The 24,612-nt window shown below is 46.7% G+C and overlaps 1 protein-coding gene across 4 annotated transcripts in view; it reads right to left on the bottom strand.

The window, feature by feature from the left end:
* Nucleotides 1–13,114, bottom strand: part of Hr38 (Hormone receptor-like in 38) — a 72,551-nt gene extending 59,437 nt beyond the window's left edge. For 3 of the 4 annotated variants that reach the window (XM_076787487.1, XM_076787493.1, XM_076787500.1), the window contains exon 1: nt 10,896–11,199. In XM_076787487.1, coding sequence (XP_076643602.1) covers nt 10,896–11,163 — 268 coding nt within the window. In that variant the 5' untranslated portion in view covers nt 11,164–11,199. Of the gene's footprint in view, nt 1–10,895; nt 11,200–12,414 lie in introns of those variants that run through there. The other variant, XM_076787502.1, reaches the window with a different exon arrangement.
* Between the last annotated feature and the right edge of the window lie 11,498 nt (nt 13,115–24,612).

Below are 24,612 nucleotides of genomic sequence, written 5' to 3'. Positions count from 1 at the left end.
GAGACGGAGAGAGGGAGAGAGAGACAGGACGACGGTGGCGTCGCGACGCCGGAGTTTGCGCGCGAAACCGCCACGTTCGTGCGTCAGGTTTGAATGAAACGACCGTCGAGGGAATACTCGCGCACTTCCCCGGCGATGTCGTTATGTATTCTTTCACGGTGGGGGGCGCACGAGATAAAGAGAGAGAGAGAGAGAGAGAGGGGGGGAGCCGCATCGAAAAATCGATCGGATAGACACACGCTCCGCTATGCAAATTGCGCTTAGGATTACGTCCCCCTCTCCCCCTCTCTCTCTCTCTCTCTCTCTCTCTCTCTCTCTCTCTTTCTCTCTTTCTCCCGGTTCGGTTCGGTTCGTTTCTCCGTGACGTAGCTGCCCGTTAGTTCCTGGTATAGACGCGTCGTCGTCGTCGCGACGGGAATTTCGAGCCGTGCGGTTTACGTAGGCGGAACCACCGAACGATCCAGCCGCGCTTCTGACGCGCGGAAGCACGCCGGAAACAAATCCGGTTGCTATTCTCGGCCGATAGAAACATTCGGTGTATCCTAGAATCGCGTCGATTCGACGCACCGCGAATAGATGCACTATGACACAGCCGACCGTCGTCGAACGCAGACGCTTCCACAGAACCCAATCAATTCACCCTTATCATTTTCCCCTCTCTGCGATTACAGGTGGACATTTTCTATCGTCGCGTTTCTTATTCTACATTCTGGAAGTCTGTCAACTGTCTGGGAAAACTCTTCCCCCCGCTTGATGTCAATATTACGTGTTACCAAAGCGAATTAGGTCCTTCGAATCTTGTCCATGCGCTCGCGAGAATTAGGTGATCTTTAGGAATTTTTTCTGAGGAGGCTGTGCGAGCAATTCTTTTGAAATTTTCAGGGTATTTTGTAGGACTATTCAGGCGACTGTAGAAATTTTTTCTAGTTGGAGGAACATGTTTGCTGTCGAGATGAAAATTATTTTGTTAGAGAATAGACTCGTCAAGGCTCGACGCGTGTACATTATTATATGCAATTCAAAATGCGACCACCTATCTGTGACAACACACAACATCGATACTCCTCTTTTACCGTTTTCTGACCAGCAGATTTATTGCTACTTGCACAAGTTACCCCCTGAACCCATGCCCCTATTAAATTTTCTTATTTCTTTCTTATTTAAGTCAACCGTCAACCATTGGTCCAGTGGTTTGGACGACAGTCCCAGCACCGAGTGTGGTTCGCCTAAGCGTTGTTGCTCGAACGGCAGCGCACCCGGCCAGCCGTGGCGGAGAAATTACGGGCTCCGTTGCACCGTGTCAAAACTCGCGCGCGGAATACGTTTCCGCGGTGAAATCTATTTCAGGTGAAACAAGGCCACGCGTCAGCTGGTCGGTCGCGTTACACATTTTTACTCGGTTCGGCCGAATTACCATAAACCTCTCGGGCATGCGGCCGCGGTCGCCGAGGCGACGCGACACGTTGCATGCATCGCCACGCCGTCTCTTTTTCCTTTTCTCCCCTCGACCCCCCTCTCTTTTCGCCGTGTTCCGTTCCCCACCGATCCGATCGATCGGAGAGCCAAACCCGCGATCCCTATCGATCCCGCAGCGTCGATCAACCGCGCTGAAAACACAACGAATTAAGTCCTCCTCGGTATTTATAGCGCCACCGTCTGACTACTGACCCTTTCACCGCTGGCACGCGCGTTCATATGCATCAACGTCACTTATCGATTCGAGAGTCATTATGCGCGAGAGTCACAATCTCATTACGCGGCTCCGGTAATCTTTTTTTTTTTCCTCCGCATCGACGTGCAGGCGTTCCCTTACGTCCGGGTCAAAATCCACAGAAGGTTTCGCCGGCATCGAGCACGCAAGAGAAATTATCTTCTCTACGGTGTTTCTCTCCCTATCGTCGCGCCACCTGTAACCACCGAAGCCGCTACAAAGAACGGTGCATGCGACTCTACGTCCGCTGATTCGCTGAGCTCTCCCACTCCTTCCCCTCCTAGACGAAAAGGAACGCCTACTGTGTACAGTGGTGGGAATCAGACTACAAAGACGTTTTGCCTATTAAGCGTGGTCCTGCAGATACCAGGTTAGTTTTAAAGTATGGCTCTGGCTGTGACGTTATTGTACTTTGTCAAATACAGTCTTCGACTAAAAGATGAATGAATATTTAACACTAAACCTACCACGGTCAAGATGACCGGTTTTCTATTTCACAATTATTGAAATTATAAAAACGTTTTCATAGGAAATTACCGAATTGACTTCCTTATTTAAGCACATATTATAATGAAAATCGTACAAAGTTTAAGTAAACTCAATCTTTTCCCTTCTATAAGACGTTTCACTTTTATATGTTTTGTGCTTGGCAGGTTTAGTGTTAAGGTGCTTTAAAATATACTGCTAACAAAACTGATCACTGGTCTGCGGATCTTTGTGCAAAATAAAAGTTGTGTGTTTACAAATTGTACAGAACAGGAGCCAAATAGAAATGTCATTCTTTCTTCAATGATTTCAGTCGGCTGAAACCAGCACATCTTTGAATTCTATATTTTATAAACTGCACTTACTCGTTTTCGTCGTAAACGCATAAAATTCGCAGTCTATCGATCGCACATCTGTTCAACTGTCCCCAAAGATATGAAAAGCTGTCGGCGCGAGGCCTCTTCGATCAGGTTTTGGTGGAGATCATGCTTGCGACACGGGTCCCTCGCATTTTCAACGCTTCGTCAGCCGGCAGGCCTGTGTCTCGAGTAGGCGAGCAATTTCGTGGTTGCACAACGACGAAATTGCGATCGATCGGCGTTTATCGAACAGGCATCGCGTTCGATTAATTATAATTATCGCGACTCGGAATCCGCGTGCGCGTCTTGTCTTCCCGGTCGCGGATACGTGCGCACGATGCCCGAGAGCCTGGGTACGCGCGTTGTTGCGTTCACCGAACGAAAGTTACGCCGGTTTCGAATCACGGCCGGTGCATAATTGACGAAGCGGTATAGCATTTATGCAATATGAATCGACGGGGCCGCCCACCAGTATATTCCCGTAGCCCGGGGCCCAGGGGCGGGATTCGATTGTTTCCTGATCGCGTGTCTCCCGCCGGAAACAAGGGGCCATTCCCGCGCCCACGCGAGACCGCAGCCTCATGAAAAACGCAGCGCCGCAATCGAGCAACAACCTGTCATCGGCTGCCTCCGATCCGACGACGCCTTGATATCCATGCACCATTACTTCCCTCAACTTCCCCATTACATCCTCACTCGCAGAAAAAAGTACCTACCCCAAAGTATCATGTTCCTACGGGAACACGATTGCTAGTGAGATTGAAACTAGGGGTGGAGACAGCCTAAAATGTTACTAACTTGAACCAAAGACAGACAGGTATTTTTCAGTGAATTATTCCACACCCTTCGACTTGTGGGAGAATGAATAAAAAATTGTTAAGAGAACCAGAGTCTGCAAAATGTCTTAAACTTCCTGAAAAATGTTTATCAAACGTTTAGGATATTTGCAACCCTTAATGAAAGGGTACAAATCTCTATAGATACAATTTCGTTACATTTGCGTCGCGTTTTACGTCATAGAAAAATATGGGAAGAAAACCGATCAGTGATCACCACCAAGGGATGGAGATCAATATATAGGCAGCCAAAAATATAAAGAACTCGGTAAAAGGGCAGACGGAAATTTTTAATTGAGTTAACGTTATCTATCGCATTCTGTACAAATGTGTGCATTGATAAGATGAACATTACTCGATTTAAAATGACATTGATGTGAATTAAGTTGATGGGACCTCTCAAACTTTTCGAAGAACACGTGACAGGGGAAATTAATCTAATGCTACCCTGAACAAGTTTATGAATAACTGTTCTCCCATCTCAGCTTCCAGTCAGAAGAGTTCATAAATCTAAATGCAATTTCGTATTTGTCACGAGCGTAAAGTTGACACTAAATCGAGTGCTAAAAGTGAGTGATATATGCCGGCTTCTAGAAGTGGGAAAATGGAATATATTTATTAGGTGTGCAAACTAATTCCTGGCCATTGCCCCATAAAGCACGAACCAAATTTTAATAGGATCTACGCGACGTGAGAATGTTTAAAGAACCATTGTTATGATTAGACTGCGTATTTTATGCATTTACAATGAAAATATGTAGGTGGAATATAAAATGCGAGAAAGACAAAAGGAATTTAAGAGTGTATTAATATCCTCACCTTATGATATTACCATCACCTTATTAACCTCTTAAGCACGGCGCGCTCGTCCGCAACTCTATCTCCCAGGGACGGCGCGCCTGGCCGCAGATTGCACAAAAGCCGCTATAGTGGCGTTATCGTTCAAACTGATGCTTTCCACGGAAGCCACTATAGTGGCGTAGAGTGCTTAAAAAGTTAAAATCATTAAAGGAAGAAACAAATTTTGATTTCGTTCCAGTACCTGACAATTCATACAGAAAATTTTTATTTTACATAAAGTCTCGCAAGTATGATAAACTTTGTCTTTTCTATCCCTGTGTTATCAAGTTATTCCGAATTTGCGTGTCTTCCACGGACATCGGCGTGGTATCCAACATCTTAATAAAGCTTGTAGGGTTTTTTATCGTGAGATATTAAAGCGTCTTTATAATGTCACCGATTTCAGACTAAAAAATGTGTGATGCGGCCATGGTAGATCCTAGGCGTTAACTGGCTGGTAGATTCGCATTCCAGCGAAATGAGTGTCGAACGAAACCGGGGATGAATCGGCGGTCGTTCATCGTTCTAGCACGACAGAAACGTGAAAAGTGTAACGGCACGTGATGACGGTCGTATTGGTCGTCTCTTTGGTCGCCTTTGTGTCCCAGCCAAGCAGCCGCGGATCGCCCGCCTCGCACGTATATTTAGTTCGGCCAGTAAAACAATGCAATTGGCCTCTAGGAAGCGCTGCCCGCCCCACGGGCGCTTGCCGTCAAAATACTATCCAATTTTATGATTCTGCGAACGATTTCGACTATTCTGTCCTCGGCCGCACACCGTCACCGTCGCAGTGACCATGCCGGTGGTTAAACCCGCGCTCTAGAACTCCTCGTTACATAACCATGTCAATTATCGTCTAAGAAAAAATTCGTACCTATGAATAGTGTCTTTACAGCTTGAAGAAGGTCAGCCGCGGATATTTTTAACCGATAATATTTTCCTGGAAGAACTAGAACTTCCACAATACCGCCGATGCGTGAATTACACATTGAACCCCTGACTCTCGCTGTAGCCGTGCTACTAGACTCGCGTAATTGCAGAGCGCGAAATAAGAAACCTAATCAGACGAATAAATTAACGGTAAACACGATTTCCTGAATTTCAACGCGCGACCGACGCGAATATGTTTACACACCGTTTGCAATTTTTATTACGATTTTTGTCCGACTGCGCGAAGTCTGACGTTTCTTGCCTCGCGATTCTTGTACGATCGTTACAATTAATTCCGTATTTTGTCGGCCATCTGCAAAACAAGAACTCACCGCAGAACGAGTAATCGACAGTGCCGGCAATTACTGATAAAGTTTAACGAGTTTTTTTCTCTTTTATGTGAAACTTCGTTATAAATGGGAAAAATGCCGAGTCGAAACCAGTTCCCCGTGGATCGCCGTGCCGACGTGTTTCTATTAGCATAAACGCCGGTGGTTCGATTGCGTCTAATCGATTTATAATGTTTGCACGCGCGAATCTGCGGTAGACCGGCCGAACGATGATCCGGAGATGGCGAATACAATGTTATTACCGTAACCGATCGCGCGACGACCCACATTCCGCGTTCCGCGTCTTGCCGATCCGATAATTATTCGTAATAAAATAAATTACGCTTCATTATTTCGCGGAATAACCACACGAAGATTTTATCGTCGATTGCGTATGCAGGCGAGGATCGCGCGCCGTCGAGGAACACTGGGCCTCTGGCGAACGGTGCGCCGAGCGTTTAAAAAGAATTAAGTAGTTACCGACGTGCCAGCTCAGACGGCCGGCCACGATGCACGTCCCGCTAATGTCCGAGTCTGATTGCACCTAACTACTTGCGAGGCGAAACCGTCTGCCGCGCGATTACACCGGGGCCTATTAACATACACTCTCGCGAACTGGACGTGTCACTCTAACACGTGAGCGTGAAATATAAGAGCCATACAGTACAGCTCGAAAGTTTCGAACCACTTGTTCACCCGCGAACCCGGCCCCCAGCAATCGTCGAATGCGAAACATAGTCTCACCCCTGAAACTCGCCACTTTAACTCTTCACAGGCAAATTAACTAATTCGCGGCGCATGCTTTTACAATTGTTCGCCACAGGAGCCAAATACAAATTTCTTCTTTTGAAATTGTTTTAATCTCTCGACCATTTTAAATTTCACTTACTCATTTTTCCCGTAAATACGTAGAATCCGCAGTCTAATAATTAGACTATACTACTGTGACGAGAATTGTTGGATTTTCTCAGTTATGTGAACTACTTTATGCTGTTGCATTTTTTAATGAAAAAAGTTGAATCAATCGATTGATGTATGAACTATGTCCAACAAACTATGAAATAGTCTGAGAACTTTTCTAAATTCGAAAACATTTGCTAAAGCAGCAGTGGTTCTAGAAGTCTTCGAATATCTCGTTGATTCTAGAAGTGACAAATTTTTTAAACAAATAAATTGTCATGTAATTTCTGTGATTACAGGGTGTCTCGATACTCATACAATTGTATTTTTTCGCACTAATCTTCGTTCTGTAATTCATAAGTCACGCTCGCTACTGAATAGGCGTCAGCGAGTCTGTCTGTGCACGACCATCCCTTTCTACTTGCGAATTTTCAAACACAATTATCTCGGAAACAGAGCCTCGTATAAAAAAATTTTATTGGGCATATCCGACTGCTTTGTTCACGTAGAATCACCCCCCCCCCTGCCCACCCGGATTTAACCATGACTGCACACCCAGTATGTAAATTACAACCACAATTATAACACGTCGAGCATAACAAGGCTGATCGACTGTTTACTTCCCAACTACCTAATAAAATACAGTGTGCCCACACTTAAATGTAAATGAACCACTGTCCTCTAAAATATCACAGGTACCAGGAGAATGATTGTACGAAAATGATACGGTACCACGAAACTAGTGGTCGCGAATCATCTTCGAGCCGTTTTTCATACTGTACTAGTTTTAAGGTACTAAACTTTGCCAAACATTATATTCTAAGAGTTTGTTTCTTATTCAGAATCGCAGAATATATCGGCAAAATTTGGCACCTGAAACCTGGGACAGCCTGCATACTTAACCCCTTGGAGTACCAAAATATCGAGCAGATTACACTAAATATAGTAGTTACTGAATGTTACTAAGCACTCGAGCAAACGTAGACATCGAATAAATTACAATCTTTCTTTCTCTTCCAGAAACTGGTAGAAGTGTTTCTAATCGTGACAGCTCTGGAAAACAATGTTATAAAAGCGAAGAGACAGAAGGGTTAATCAAAAAATTCCAGATGGCGCACCTTGCTGACCGAACCTCGTGCGAGTCAGCAAATTTCTGACAGAAAATTGCGAACGAGTATATCAGATCCGCTGATCACGGGCCCGTTCCGAGATCCCTGTGACGATACCGTTTATCAGCCGGCAAGCATTGCTACGGTTCCCGATTTTTCCCGATGTCCTAAACCAGCGTATATCGCAATCACGTGCCCACGTAACGGTCAGACTGACAGCCGATCGACTATCGATAGCGAAACAGCCTGGCTAACGGGCCCGGGGACCGCGAGAAGCGACGCGCGGAGAGCATAACCGGGCGTTCGACGCGCGGAAGTCATAAGCGCTGATTTACCATTGTCACGGCCGTTAGTCTCGCGAACCTGGCAATCGGTTTTCGCAACTCGAGCAACGAGAGGACGGAGCCCCCGGTGGGGGCCAGAACACGAGAACCGGTGACCGCACCTGCACCGCACGCAGTACGCGCACCACACGCACCGACTCGCGCGAGTTATATTTGTTCTCGCCGCGGTCTCTTCTTTCCTGCGACAGGTCTCGTGCGGGCCAACTATGCACGCGGAAAAGAAACGCCTGCCTTGCCGCCAGCCAGCCTGCCTGCCTGACTAGCTGCCTGATCACCGGCCAGCCTGACTGCCGTGCACTCGGCCCACTGCCAGACTATATTTACCTTAACGTGCCGATTACACCTGTAAAGCCGTCCTATCGCGCTGCCGCCCGAAAATAAGAGAGCCGCTGTTTATCTTTTACGTTTTTCCAACGCGACGAGCAACAAGATCGATTCCAAATTATACTGGCCGCTATAGGCGGCTGATGGGAACACTTCTCGATTTGTCCGACTGTCATTACTTGAGAAATTTTTCGTGACAAAAGCGGACAGTTGCAATTCGAAACATTGGAAATATTGAAAGAATTGAAGACTATCGACATATCATTTTCCAGCTGCTAACATTATTCAAGACGGAAAGAAATTCTGGGTTCTTGTAACAGATATAGAAGAGTTTTACGTTTTCAAAGAGATCTGCAGTCTAGTCGTTACTAGATGCTGCATTTACGACAGAAACGAGCAGATCGAATATGAAACATTGACAATATTTAAGCCGTCTAAGAATATTGTACCTTTTCCAGTCCACTGAAATGATTAAGAAAATCTATAAATGTATGTGTAGTCCCTGTATGTAGCAGTTGATTCAAACAATTTCTATTCTGCATAAAATCCTCGTCGCCGCACTCGTCGACAGACAGTGTATAATTATTCTGCGTGGAGCCTCGAATTCGACGTGATTTAAAAATCGTTGCTATTACACTGTTCTTCGGAGCAAAAATATGAAAGATGAAAGTGGCCTCTCGATTTCCTTAGCCATTGTAAATCTTACGTGAATAGGGTCCCATTGAGTACAAAGCGTGTTTCATCCAGCGCAAGGGCTACAGAAAGCATAGAAGTTTTGGATTCGATTGATTTCGAAGATCGACGCATCCTCTTCTATCTTCGGAGCCCTCGTCCTTCTATTTTTCGCGTCTGGTCATAGCTGCGTACTCGCAGCGAGAAGACTCTGCCAGTCATTTCGGATTTATGAGCATAATAAGTTGAATAATTAAATAGAGAATATCTATTCCCGAAGTTTGAGTTGGTTTTGGGATTATTTTGGTGGCCCGGTACATGTCATATTCTTGGCTGGCTCGTTTATTTTTAAAAAAGGGTACCGGAGGGTACCCACCCCTAACCGACGCGATCGTCCTCAAATAAGGAATCTGTTGCTGGGGCCGAATATACAGGCGCGGTTGAATAATTTAGGGGACCAGCTCCGAGGCCTCGATCAACCAGAATCTGCGATCACTGTGTGTTCGATCGGTTAATTTCTCCGCGTTAACATCGGAGAGACGACGATGGTGATCGCGGGGTCGAAGGCGAAACCATCGCGAAGGAGAATGCGCCCGTAAGCGTAACTCTGTTTTTCTTCTTTTTTTTTTGCAAAAGAATTATATGCACCGCTCACATCAAAGCACGGATTCGCAAGCCAATCGCTGAGCCGCAACCTTTAGATCCTATTCGCAGCTGGGATCGATTGGTTGACGAGAATCGAGAGGAGTGGGGCTGAAATCGTCCCTTCGCTCTATCGTTCGCACCTCATCTCCTTTTCGCTCGCTCTTTCCTCTTTAATGCCATGCCCATTAACCTTTTTCGTTTTCCAGTCGCGAGAACGCACGCGACTTCGTTCCGCGCGCCATTGTCTTCGCCGTTTCGCTTCGGCCCGATTAAAAGGTCTCCGCGATTATCCACGATCGGACGACGATCGACAAATTAAGCCGACGTCGTTTCCGTCAAACGAAATCGCATGCAACCAGCGATCGTTCGCAAAACCTCCGATTTAGAAGCATCGTGTCTATCTTGTCTCGATATAGCCGTGGCTCTGACTAATCCATCCTAGCTTGTTTCTATTTCAATGCAATCTAGACTAACCGAAATCTATATATTTATCCCTAATTCAGATCATCCCGGCAGTGTTTACGGCTTCTAATCAAGACAAACTAAAGAGCGGGCCTAATCCATCCCAATTTCTCTGACAATACCTCGACTCCATCTAGCTTTGTTTGCGAATCAACCAGCTAAACCAGCGTTGCTTAGTTTATCCTATCAGCAGACTGCGGATCTCTATGCAAAATAATAAATTGCAAGAAACTAGAACCAGATAGACATGCTTACTTCAATCATTTCAACAAGCTGGGAACAATAGATCGGCATTCTTGAATCATTTTAACCTATCCACTCTTTTAAATTGCTCTTAACGTCGATCCACGATCAAAAGAAATTCCAAAAGCCAGTCTCTCGCAGCTTGGAAAATCCGATCGATCATCAATCGTTACGCCGATAATTAGGAAACGCGCGGAACATGTCGTCGATCTCTCGTGCGCGCGCGTGAGTGAGTGAGTGCGGAGAGAGAGAGAGAGAGAGAGAGAGAGAGAGAGAGAGAGAGAGAAAGAGAGAAAGAGAGAAAGAGAGAGAGAGAGAGAGAGAGAGAGAGAGAGAGAGAGAGAGAGAAGGAGAGAGTGAGAGGTATCGCGACAATTTGCATAAAGATGATCAGGCTCGATGACCCCGAAAAGGCAGATCGATCCATCTCCATCATCGTTACCACCGTCAATCCGACCGTCACCACCACCATCACCACCACCTCCACCACCGTTCGCAACCACAACCTGCCAGGCATCGAGCAGAGCGAGCATATATGTATGCGCTTTTACGAACATCATCCGTGCACCGACGAGCGAAACTATAACAGGACGGTCTCGAGGTCTTTGATGAGGTGTTTCTCCTCGCTGTTGTTTTGGTTCGGACGTTTTGTTTTCGTTTTTTTTTTTTTGTTTTTTTTGTGTTCGTTTAAATTCGTCAACTTACACTTGTTCCAATGATCGTGGCGTTGCGCCACGTGATGCTCGAGGTTCCGATGATGGTCATGGTTGTTGTTGGTGTCCGCCGCGATGGTGACCTGATGGTACGGTGTACCGGATGATGGCAGATGGATCGTCGCCGATCGATCTCGCTGATCGTGATCGAGCTCGTGGTTCTGATCAACGAGCAGATGCCTGCCGGTGGTAGCACGCTGGTGGGTGGTCGCGGCGTCAGCCGCCGCTGCTTCCGTGGCTGTCTCCTCCACGGTACGCATCGCACGTACGATCAGCACTCTCGCGCCTCGTTTTTGCTCGTCTCATTCACCGACCAGTCGCGAACCAACAAGCGCTAACGGGGCCTGATCCCTCTTTCTCTCTCCCTCTCACGGATCGAACGTCCCCCGCCGTACTCTCTCAAATGTCCCAGCGCGGATGATCGATGGCCGCGGCGATCGCGACCATCCTAAAAAACGGATCTCACACTTTTCTCGTTTCCTCAGCTTTCGTTATTTCCTGCTCCCGCGGGAAACGCGCAGACGCGCACGTGTGCCCGCGCGCGCTAGTTCGAAAAGCTGCACGTGCGACGGGCAACCCCCAATCCCACGCGCACCCTTTTACTCAAATGCACGGAAACAGAGTCCTCCGATGATAGCGGCGATCTCCGGATTCCCCGGGAGATAATTCCCGAACAGAACGATTCCGAGCGAGTTCGAAAGGTTGCAGGTGTCGAGCAACCCCTAATCCCACGCGCACCCTTATTCAAATCACGGAAACAGAGTTCTCCTACGATGATCGTGATCCGAATCCTCGAGATTCCCCGGAAGATAGTTCGTGACAAGAAACGGTCTCTCTCTCTCTCTCGAGCGAGCGAGTTCGAGAGGTTGCACCTGTCGAGCAACCCCCTGATACCACGGGCACCCTTAGTCCGAATCACGGCGATAGTCCTCCGACGATAATCGCGAATTTTCGGGAAATAGTTCGTGGAAAGAACGGCTGCCGAAAACCTGCACGCACCGAGCAACCCCTAAATCCCGCGCGCACGCTTTATCACGGTGCTCTCGGACGACGATCGCGAATCCTCGGATGATAGTTCGTGAAAAGAACGGGTTTCGAAGGATCTATCGCGTCCGTAGCGGCGCGCAGAAACGGGTGAAAGTGAAAGGGGATGAAACGGGAGGGGGGTGGATCGGCGCCGACGAAAGCACGCAGTCGATAATTCTCACGGCTCGTGGACGCCGCCGGTTCTGCCAGTGAGGACATGGGATTTCTCGAGGTGTGTGATCATCGAGGCGAACACGAACGACCGAAACGAGAAAAACGAGACCCGGTGTGTCGGGTCTCGTGATCCACCCCCGCGATACGCGGCGGCGATGCACACACAACTCACCCACAACACACGGAAAACATATAGAACAGCGATGAAAATATATGTATACATATATATATATATATATGACGATGATAGTGGTGCGATGAATGGTGTGGTGATTGATGATGATGATGTAGGACACACGTGGATCACCGACCTGTGTGTGTCGTCGTAGGGCTCGACGAAGCCTTCCGGACGTCTTCGGAGGTCAGCGCCCCATCAAGGAGCCCAAACACCTCTGCCCTGGGCACTCGCATGCAGGCTTCTCTGATCGGTACTTCAGAAAATTCCTAATTATCGTTCCTCCTTGAACGACATCATTTTCTCACTGTGTTCTCTACTTGGTCTGAACTGTGTCCGATCTGTTCACGAGATCGTTGAAACGCAACGACGTAAACGTTATCCTGTTCAGCATCCGCTGGTACAGGTTTCTGTGTGTGTCTCTTCGGCACGAGGCACGCGGAACCACGCGAGCTGCCTGTCGTCTGCCTGCCTCCTATCTTCTGGTCACGCGAAACTCAAACACAAACGTCCTTGGCTGCACCACGTTTTCCCCTTCGTCTTCTTCTTCTTCTTCTTCTTGTTCTTGTTCGCGCGTAATCCCAGGTCCTCTCACTAGTCCACGCGATCCGTCGATAATAACCGGCGCCGAACCAGGAAGAACACCGGGACTAACCGACCGGACGGCCGACGAGGAAATGAAAAAACACGAGGAGAGACAGAGACCGCGAACGGGTTAGAAGCCTAGCGGTAGACTGACTGGCGCAAAGAGCAAGGGAGAGAGAGAGTGGAAAAACAGCACGGACGTTTTGCAAGTAAGCGACACGCTCTCGCACGGGTGGCCGGCCGCCGCGTAACTGAGTCCGGATCGCGCGCGTTCCTCCGCTATATTAAAACCGTAGCGTGTGTAGCGACGGCGGCGGCGGCGGCGGTGGCAGCGGCGAACGGCGAACGGCGCTAACGATGACGTCACCCCGCGGACGTCATAACCCAGGACACACGACAGCAGCCGACGGATCGATGGACCTGGCACGAGAGAACGTTCCGATTGGCCCACGCGGCGATGATGCCGCTACAATGACGTCAGCACACCACCCACCGGTACCCGGACCCCCTACCACCTCGAACAACCACCCCACGCAACCAAACCCGATACAATCCGACCCGTCCTAACAGCGGCACGCGGACCACCGTTCATGATTCTTCTTCTTCTTCTTCTTCTTCTTCTCCTTCTTCTCCTTCAGTGTACTCCTCTGCTTCGTTTTTCTTACTCTATTACACGAACTCCACCGGAACCATACATGATCGCCCTCTTTCTGTTTTGGACATGGAAGCACTCTACAGATCTCTTTCTTCCTAGAAGGTTATTTTCAGCGGCGACACGCAGTCTGCTCGTCAGGATTGGGTTTCTTCTACGGCGTCTCCTGATTTTTCTGAGTTACGCTACTGTTGACGCGGACACGTGGATGTTGCATAGTATTCCACGTTGGCCCATTCAACCGCTGCACAGTGGGCTGGAAACACGTATTTTGTGGCGAAATTTCAAAGTTTAAGGTTATAGTGTAGGGTAAGGGACTCAATTACTGTGGGGGTACCAATCACCGTGTCCATATTAATTATAATTATTTTTGAAGCATAAGCTTTAAGTAGCTAGGGCTTCTATATATTCTATTATTTGAATAGAAGAAAAATATATACCCAGTAGAATTGTAAAAATTAATGGTATTATAGATTTTTTTTATTTTTAATTAATAAATTATGTCTTCATGTAATAGTAAATCCTGAAGAAATTAAAATAATTGAATTTAAAAGGGGGATATCATAGGGGTTAAATATAATAATATTTTTAGGAGGTCATATTATTCCAATTTCAATTCTTGAGGAAATTGCTGAGTGAAGATAAGTTCAAAAAAAGGAGATAAACAAAAATAATTCTGAAATAATAAATAAAATTATTCCAAATTTTAATAATTTTAAAACACTTAATGTATGACATCCTTGTATTGTTCTTTCTCGAACGATATCTCGTCATCATTGATATAGAATTAAAAGTAGAATTAATAAATTAAATATTATAATATTGAAGTCGCTACAAGTCGATATAAGTCGCTAGAGTAGTATGGTTGAGTAACTATCTTTTATTTGAGACATAGCAGGACAACAGTAACGGTACAGAGAATGACGATTACGAAAATATTTCGCGCCGAATAAACATGAAAATTCTGGTCCGCAATCGTGTTCGTAGCCGTTTGTCGGAATCGTATTCGTATCGGATCGCATCGTGTCGTATCGTATCGTTGGACTTCGTCGTGTCACCGTTCTTCCGCGATTCTTTTATACGTGCCTTCATCGAACGTTCTCAGTTTTTCCGTTTGATTTGGGCGTTAGGGTAAAGGGCCTAACGCCCGCCGCTCGTTCTCGCGGTCGCTACCGTTTGTTTTTGATATGCCGCGGTCACAACACCGTCAGCGCTCATGCAAACACGCACACATTTCATCGCGCGCGTCTATAGGGCGCAGGAGAGTTCAAGAACCTCCTTTGGGCGTTTTTATGCCTGTTTTGGCGTCCTCCCTGTTTGTGAACTCTCCTTTACGCGCCCGCCTCCTACATATCTAATATATGACATATGACATATGACAATAATATATAATATATGATATATGATACGTAATATATAATATATAATATATGACATATGATACATAATATATAATATATAATATGTGACATATGATACATAATATATAATATATTGAAGTGTCCCACCTCATTGCAGTTGAAACACCGTGTTTCGTCCTTCGACTCGTTCCTCTGCGCCGCTGTTTTGTTTTGCGACACGACCTTCGTTGGCGCGGTGACTCGTACTGGAACATTCTTTCCCGCCTGAATATGCGTCTTCTTCCTCAGCTTACCGTAGACTTCTAATTTTGTCTTCAACTCTTTAAGAGTTTGCGCTTCATATAAGGACATTTTACGATAAGGATCATCAGGAATTCCATCCACGATATACTGTATCAATGCTTCTGCTTCAATAAAACCTCTTGACGCCAATTCCTTCATTTGCAAAAAGTATTCCTGTACTGTTTCATCCCGATTCATTCTTCTATTAGATAGCATATTATGAAGATCAGCACTGTTGACTTTTTTCGAAAATTCCTCAAGCAAGCACGACTTTAGCTTTTCCCATGACGTAAGTCCTTTTTCACTCTGCACCAGAATTTTAGCCAAGCCAATCAAACGCTTTTTGGCAAATAATAATTTCTGAATATCTGACCATCCCAATAACGTGGCATTGTCTTCGAACTCAGCAATCCAATTCTCCACTAAATAGTCATCACCACCATCGAACAGCCTAACAGAATCTTCGACGTCACGAAAGCTCAAAGTAAATTTTGATGCAATCGCACGATTTTCTACCTCATGGAATACGCTTTCCTCTTCTTCGTCTGACTCCTCTTCCGGGTCACTTCCACACAATAAATCGAAATTTGCGAGGCACCCATAAATACGTTGTGCAATTTCCTTGGATGTCCCGTTGTAACTAATTTTTAGCACGTGACAAATAGCAACTAGATCACCAAACTCGAGCTCCTTCTCTGCCCACGATACCTTGGCTTCTGCTTGTACGGATTCTTCGGGTTCTGGAAAACCTTTGAAGTCTCTTAAACGCATTCGATTTCGTCGATCACCCACTTCACCGAACACAAATTTATGAAAAGCTTTTATCGTTTTCACTGACGCCTTCGTAATCCTTTCGTCTAGTCCGGGAATTTGCCGCAAACTTTCCATCGTATCACGTAAATACTAAATACTAAAGTACGTAAAATAATTCCACAAAATTATATAAAGACACCCGAATCCAATCCCACTTCTGAAAACTGTAGTGACCGTAATCAGGAAGGCTAAGGGTTCAAATAAAGACGCACCAAAGCCAACACGTGTACGAAATCTTTAGAACCTCTTTAGAACCCTTAGCCTTCCTGATTACGGTCACTACAATATAATATATAATATATAATATATAATATATTATATATAACATATAATATATAAACTGATTTTAATGAAAAAAATTTACTAATCTAATTTTAATAATTTAATTTTTGTTTTTTAATATTCATTATTCTTCAAAAATAAGGATAATTAATATAGTCACGGTAATTGGTACCCCCACAGTAGTTGGGTCATTTACCCTAGCAGGTCGTCGAATTCGTCTCGACACTAGCTAGCATATTATGAGGTGACCTCGATTTTTTAAGAAAAATTTATTTTGGAAATTGTTATTATCGCTAGAAAAGACTGATCAATTTCTGTTGGCCATCCTCTTTTATGCTAGCGAGGGTTATTTTCATCGTCGCCACGCAGACTGCTGTTCAGAATTATTTTTCTCCGTCATCTTTTGCTTCCTCTTTGTTCCTCTTCTTTTGTCTCTGATGCACAGACACATAATGCATCTTCCACTTTGGTCGATCTCACTCTTATGAAGATCATCATCTCTTCGTCGCTCCAAAGGATTATTTTCATCGACGGCACGCGAACCGTTCGTGTTTCTTCTGTCTTCCCCCTCTTCAGTCCCTGAAGATACTGAGCGTATATAACGATCTTCTACTTTGGCCCATCTTACTGTTACGCGCGATCGTCCTCTTCGTTCCTCCCGAAGATTATTTTCATCTTCTATCTTATCGAATCGTCGCTATTGTCCCCGATTTTCACAGAATTAGCGCGCGCGCGCGCGTAAGGAATGTTCTCGAGCTATCTGGTCGCCAGAAACGGATGATAATTAACCCTCTGCACTCGACTATTGTACCACTCTACTCTACATAGTAACTATGCCCTTTCAAGAGGGCATAAAAGGATCGATTACAACCGAGAGACTTGCGTCACTATTTGTTTCATAAGTGTGTTCGAGTTGCTGCTGTGAGAGCTAAGAAATTCGCCGACAGTTAATTATCAATGGACCGGAAGTGTGTAGATGGCTCTTTACCTGGGCCACTGTGGACGTGATCCTCTGGAAGACTCAGCGCCAGTTATTGCTCTCGTCTGCTAATTTTTAAAAGATTTTGTTGGCTATACGTGGACAGATGTTCCAGATTAGTAGCGTCTATTCTTTTGAGAGTTTCGAGGAATGTTAAGGATTTCGAGGACGGGGTTGCTACCCCTTACGATCTCCAACTCCATTTTGGCCATTTCTAATTCCGGTCTAATTATCTACAATCTAATGATCTACACATTGAGCGTAATAGTAGAAAAAGCCTCCATCAAAAAAGACGATTACATTTCATGAGGAATTTACCGTTCGAGATGTTGCGAAACTAGAACAGAAGGTGTATCTACCCTCTTCTCATGATCTCCTGGTCCGACGCATTTGTTTCGGCGATAGATGCTATAGCGCAACAGAAACAGTGACGTAGATACCGCAATTCGAAACAAAGAAACTCTGACATCCAATTTTTACAGAGATAAATATGTAATAATTGGAAGGAACTTGTGCAGCCTGTCGGTACAGCTGGAACGTGTACCGGGTATTGTAATGCGAAATTACATAATTTGGAGGATTTATGTGCCGAGACAATTGCTCGATTAAGCCTGACAAGTTGAGAGACAGTATAGTTTCGTCAGAGCCCGCGCGGGTATCGAGCTTTCGTTACAGGTGTGTTTCCCAGTCACCCGTGGGCGGTTCTCTAGAAGCATTCCAGGGATGTAGCCTTTCTTCATTCCAGTTATGATACCGTCTCAGGTTTAATGACAGATTCGCTGTCTTGTAAATCAATTTCTATTATTAGCATTACACAATGGAGTCTGTTGTCGGATAAACGTAGAGAGGAATCGATACCCGAAGGGCCGCGGTTAATTCACGATCGAACGGAATACGCAACGCCTCGCCAACAACGAGCAAGAGTGCTAGCTCGTCCGCGTCGTCGTTAATAGGCCGTGCAACTATCGACGAGGCAGGGATTATGAGCCATTAAGGGTTACGATGCCGGAGTCGCGGACGTCTCGCAATTCAATGTTACCCACGCTCTCGTATTACCAATCCTGGCACACGACCCCTTTAATTGAAACCGGCCAGGCCAGGTGCCGCAAATTGTCCTATCTCCTTTAGAGGAGCCCATCATCCTCTATCAATTAACATCTGTTTATTTTCAAACCGTCCACTATGAGAAACTAATTTTCCACGGCCGATAGCCTTCCCCGGTCACGTTGGGTCTATCAGACCCACGGCTGTAACATGCACGGTCTATTTACAGAGGGTTGCAACACCTCGCTGCCGAGAATGAGGCACAACAAATCTTAACGATCATTATACAGCCTGTCGAGTCCTCTTGTCGTTCGGAAAATTCATCCGAATCCTACTTAACTTCGAATTGTCAAATTTTGAGCGGCGATTGTACGCCTCTGCAATCATTGTAGGAATCCGGAATATGCCGAAATAAGTAATACCGCAGAAAAGCATAATGTGCTTCCAAATTTGAAAGCACCTCAGACCTACGTTTGAGTACACCGTGGCCAGATTTGAAAGCACCTAGGCTACCAACGTACTTCAAAACATCCCCCGAATTATTTGTAGACCGCGAACTCCCAGTTTCACGAAACTTGAACTGAGACTGCTATTGATCGTCGCATCCTGCGGATCTAATTGCATCCCACCAGTCGTCGATACGTGAAGATTCTCCGTCCGATTGTGTCTGAGGTCTCCAAAGATGAATGCTTCCGGGTATCCCGAAGGTGGTAAGCGACTCTGCAGGGATCGCTCGGACGAAGTCGCGGGGGTGTATGACAGGATCGTTACATAGTCGGAATGCGATCGACTGACGTAATTCTAATTACAGTCGGTCGCACGACTGTGCGTTCTCGTTCGGCCGTCAATGGGCGCGTCGGATTGACGCAGAGTCCGCGTGACTGATCATCGGTCATCGCGGGCCTGGGCTCTGTGCCTCGGAGCTCAGGGGTCCGGAAGTGATGCCAATTAACCGCATCTTCTGGAACCTGCTGTCGTGGAACGTACGTCACGGTTCACCCTGCGCCATCGGTGCACCGATTGGTTCTTTGTATACGCGCGCGTGGATCGCCGACGGGAAGTGCCGACTGCGTGGGAACAGGCTGGATGAGACGGGGGATGGGGTGAACGGGGGATGAAAAGAGTGGGAGGCCGAGTGGTTGACGGGATGGGGAGAAAACGGGAACAAACCAGCGAGAGAGAGAGAGAGAGAGAGAGAGAGAGAGAGAGAGAGAGAGAGACGGAGAGAAGTGGGAGAGCGTAAGAGAGTGAGAGAAAGACGGAACTACGATTCATCGTTGCCGAGGGGTGCCGACGTCGCTCTCTCCTCCGCTCACCTCCGGTCCCCGACTTCCACTACCTCTGCAGCCTTCATTCATGCATCACTCGAGAGCTACCCCGCGGCTCCCTCCGTCAGCCAACAGCCACGGCATCCTCCAGCTACCGCAGGGCCCTAGACTGGTGACTAGTGCACGCGTGGTAGAGCGGAGGCGTAAGCCCGTGCCGACGTCGCCCCAGTTAATCACCCGTGAGACCTGATCACTTCGACACGTGACGAAACGGTTGGCTCGTGTCGCGTACCTTCCTCTCGCCGCACCACGCCTCTCCGCAACGTCGAGTGTCGGCCACCTGTGAAACGGCCACTGATCTGGAAGAGCCGAGAAGGATAAGGTCGTTCGATCGCCACACGACTCGCTCCGCGTCCCTTTAACCCTGCAGTAGTCGCGCGCGGACTCCCGCTCCGCATTCAAATATTTTTGTCTACAATTCGAGTTGTTCGGTCCCACACAGACCGAACGTGAGATTTACCACGTGAACACGGTCGGCTGCAATAGCCACTTGAAACTTCAGGCGACGCGACGGTCCCAAGATTTGGGTGTGTAAGGAATTCGAGCGACCGCGACCCATGCGGGCCGCAACCATAGGCCGGCCAAGGGCGCAGTTTATGATTACGGTGCGGACGTGACTTCAGGCTATTTTTTAGATTTAGCGGAACTTTATGTTTTATGATGATTTATTAGAGACTTCGTATTTTAGCTAAAGGTCTCAATAGCCGTTGACGTACCGTAAGACATCTGCGGACCAAATGCGTAATGTTAAGGGCCCTAGGTAGGCGACGAGGATTCGGGGCGAGGGTACCCTAATAAACTAGTCGGCTTCCCTCACCCTGTCGCCTCTCGGAGGGCGTACTTTAGAATTAAGACACCCGATTGGCTTCTGGGATGTAACCACCTACACGGCAAAAACCGTTAAAAGTGTAGAGCGGAGAAGAAGCCAACGTTGTCGTAGCGCGCACGAGGGTAACCTCTAGTCCTTGTATTTTTCCGAAATAAACGTGTTTATGAAATCGCATTATAAGATCCTCGACATCCTTACAGGTGTCACCGGACACCACTTCGAGACCATGAGCGAGCCCATTGAAAGGGCTATATACAATATCTCGTTTTTCTAGACCATCCTTCCCATATCCTTCACACCTAATCCATTTAGATAATCTAAACACAATTCCACCAAATCGCATCCCTACTCCGACGACCGAACGCACCACCCACTAACCAATTAGAAAACAGTCCGAGTTAACGTTATAGACGACACGACACCGAACGAGCAGAACGCTAAAATACCTCGAACCGAGAACACACAAATCGCTAACACAGACAACACGAAAATCACTCGCACCAAAGGCATCTCGAAAGTTCTCGAAACATACATGTTCTCACATATTGTATCTTGTCAAACGATTGTCATTGTTAAGTGTGAAATATATTGCATTGTTACTCCAAAACGTCGAGTTCCTTCTAAATAGACGTGGTTACCCTGTAACCTCCGGACGCCTCACGAGTGTTTGTACGCGCAGTGGAACGCCCACCTAATACCTTTCCGTTTGGGTCCGAGTTACCCGAAGTCCGATGAACAAAACAATCAGTGATCATTTGGACGTGCTAGAGGCTATTCGTTGTCAAAATACTCATTCTGCGGAGTGTCAGTCGCGGAGTTCAGTAGGCGCGACTACTGCGCAGGACTCCCCGGAGGACCGCCACTTCAACTTCAACCCCCCGCACCGCAGGACTATTTCGCTTCAGAATTTGGAGCTTCGTCGACAAACAACCACCGATCCGGAAGTGGGCAAGGCAAGGACAATGTCGTTCGATAGCTGCAGAACTCGTTCGACGTCACTTTAACCAGCAGGACTCAACCAGCAGGTTTCAACCTTCTGCGCTTGCGGATATGTTAACTTCAAAATTCGGAAGTCTCGTCCAAGGGATGTTCTTTTATCCCTTTGCGCTTGACCCTAACTGTGACTTATTTCAGCCCCCATCCAATAGTCGGCTTTCCCGAAAACAGATAGATTAAAGATAAAAAATATCTGCTGACTAGGTCTAAACTTAGGTACTAAAATACGTAGATATAAACTTAAAGGACTTAGCGGACGATAAGCTATCCTTGGACCAAGCCCAGCCATGTTTAAGAAACGATTTACATAATTCTTAGATGAAAGCTTTCTACAGATTGTAGGCAAAACAAAACAAAACATTGTGGGCCAACAAAAATGTTGGCAGACTTCTGTTAAGGGCCAAGGCTAGTCACGTGACTTTTGCAGAGTGAACAGATCGGTAACTGCCGTATAATTTCCGTTCACAGCCTTCAGACACTGATTTAAGATCCGTCTTGGTCTTGATCCGACGGGTCTTAAGTCTGTGACTAAACTTGTCACATTTTTTGCTCTGTGTTATCAAAATCATGAATTCTGACGCCAGAAACGTGCTTCAAGTTTTTTCGCAGAAAATCAAGACAAAATATAGCTCAACTTGTAGCTGGAGATACTTTCTAGCGCGCGCTACTCTCGATTTCATCCAGATAACTCATCCAATGGCATGAAAATGCTTGGATTCCATGGCATGCACATCGTCAATTTTTGGCCTACTTCTAACGCTTATATTACCAAATATCTACATAATCTCGTCAGCTCATGACCAGCGCGCGTTAAATTAAACCTTCCTCTTTGGAACGAGCCCTGTCCGAGTGAAAAACATTCTCATATAAGGACGAATAGTTGAGGCACGTAAAACCATTTTTCGCCTAATTTTGTCGGTAACGTAGTCACTCTACCATATCGTGAATTACGGAGTCTTGGCTCTTAAGAATTGCAGAATACTACCAACGAACCACCGAACACCGATCCAGGCCTATTTGGGCTGTCTAGGTTAGCAGCCTCTTCCAAAGGTCTTGCAGAAGCGTATTAATTCGCAAATCTCCGACGCGACGTATCGCATTAAAGAAGAAACCTGTTTGCCTCCGGTGACACATCGACGAGCCAAACGATGGACCAGAAAGTGTCGTAGACGAAGGAAAGCGTCGTCGAGTCGTTCACGAATATGCGACGTTGTCGTCGACGACGATATTTCGCTAGCCTATGCTAAATATTCCGCCATGTCCCAGGATAGCAATACACATTCCGGGATAATGAAATCCTTTTTATATCGCGTGGAGGGGCATCTTTTCTGGCAGCCTGTTTGCACGATCGGCCCCGATCAACTAAAACTTATTTACTCGTTTTCTTTAATAAGCTCCCCGGCCGCTTTGTGCCAGTGCTTGAAGATCATTGTACCGTATAAACGTTCGCTCGGGGAGGCAACACGACGCGTAATTTTTTATTAAGTTGTGGGATGACCTTTCTCCCGTGTAATGCGCCCTCCAATGGAAAAGCACGGGATGCCAGTGAACCTCTCTCTCGTCGCATCCCTCCTCTTAGGTATCGCTCTTCAACGCCGGACATCTAGTTACGGCCGTAACCAAAGCTACACCCCAGAGTAATCGATTAGCATTCTCCTCTTACCCTGCATCGATTCGACTCCAAGGGCTCTGTCAGCTCCGGCACACGCCGACAATGATCCTCCGAACGGAAACCTTGAATCCCATCGGTTTCCTCGTTCTTTAAATCACGCGCGATCATCCTGTTTCCCGAAATCGTTCAAGGCGATCCTCTACGGATCGTCTAGTCATCCTTGTTTTAACACAGTTGCTCAATCTCTCGTGCAGCATCGGAAAACATCTGCGCACAGTGATTGTAAAGTAAACCTTCGCGAATTCGACGAGTTTTTCTGGGACCGTTCTGCGAGAATTGGACACTGAGATTGCCTTATTGACTTGGGCGGACTTTCTAGTTGAATTTTAGAAGAGCGACCGTTTACTCAATCCGACGAGTCCTTTGGTATCTGTGTAACCTCTTAAGAACTGTACGCCACTATAGCGGCTTCCGTGGAAAGCATCAGTTTGAACGGTAACGCCACTATAGCGGCTTTTGTGCCATCCGCGGCCAGGCGCGCCGTCCCTGAGAGATAGAGTTGCGGACGATCGCGCCAGGCTTAAGAGGTTAATTGAGCAGTGCCTAGCATTGTCAGTAAATCGAAAAATAGCTGAATTATCGATGGTCGATTCCACCCCCTTAAAGTGAATTAGGGCAGCAAAAAACATTCGCGTAATGCACACCTACATAAACTTTTTGATTTCCTTGTAAAAATCTTACGCAAAGAATCGAGATAGCGTAGTCCCAAAAAACAAGCTCGGAAGCTGCAAAGAAAATGAAAACTGACGTTCTAAGTTACCGATTCTGGAGCATCGTCTTTTCATACCGATTTGCAAAGGACCGTACCAAGAAGTTGAGCTTGGGAACCAAAAGTTTGGAGCTCGGTTCGCGAGAACAGATTCTCGTTATGGGAAAGGTGAGCCGATCTGCCAACGGCGGATCACATTAGCTGGTTATCAGCGTCTGTTATCGGCCGTAACCGATCGGAATGAGGAAACCGGCGCGGCGGCGGCGGCGGCCGAAACCGAGTTCCCCTCGCGCGAACAGGTCCATCGCGGAAAGAAGGATGCAGAAGCCGGCGGAAAGTGGCCGAAAGAAAAAAATGAGGAAGAAGGAGAAGGAGGAACCGGTTGCCGGGATCGGTCGCAGTCAGGAAGAACCGGCGAGGGTGAGAGGTTTTGCAGGCGTTTATTATGCAACAGTGCTGGTCCCGGTGCACCGTCGGGTTACACGACGAAAGGAGAGTGTCGCTGCGGATATTCGTGCAACGAGAGTTTACGCACCGTTCGCGTGCCTATTTATAGACGTGAACGTTCACCTTTCGTGCGCGAAAAAAAAGAAAAAGAGCGATCTGCGCAGAAGAGAGGACGCCATCTCTCGGTTAATCCGAGCGAGGAACATTTTTCATCCCGGAGCCCCGCTAGTTGCGCGATACGCTGTAATTATTATTTATATCGCACGGTGGATCATCCGATTCGAAGAAATCGTTCCGGCGGACAGGAACGAGCGATTACGATCGACCATGCGAGAAACTCGATCGCTGCATCATC

This window comes from Halictus rubicundus, chromosome 1, assembly GCF_050948215.1.
Source record: "Halictus rubicundus isolate RS-2024b chromosome 1, iyHalRubi1_principal, whole genome shotgun sequence".
Lineage (NCBI taxonomy): Eukaryota > Metazoa > Arthropoda > Insecta > Hymenoptera > Halictidae > Halictus > Halictus rubicundus.
Note: the sequence above shows the minus strand (reverse complement) of the source record. Positions and strands in the feature narration are given on the sequence as shown.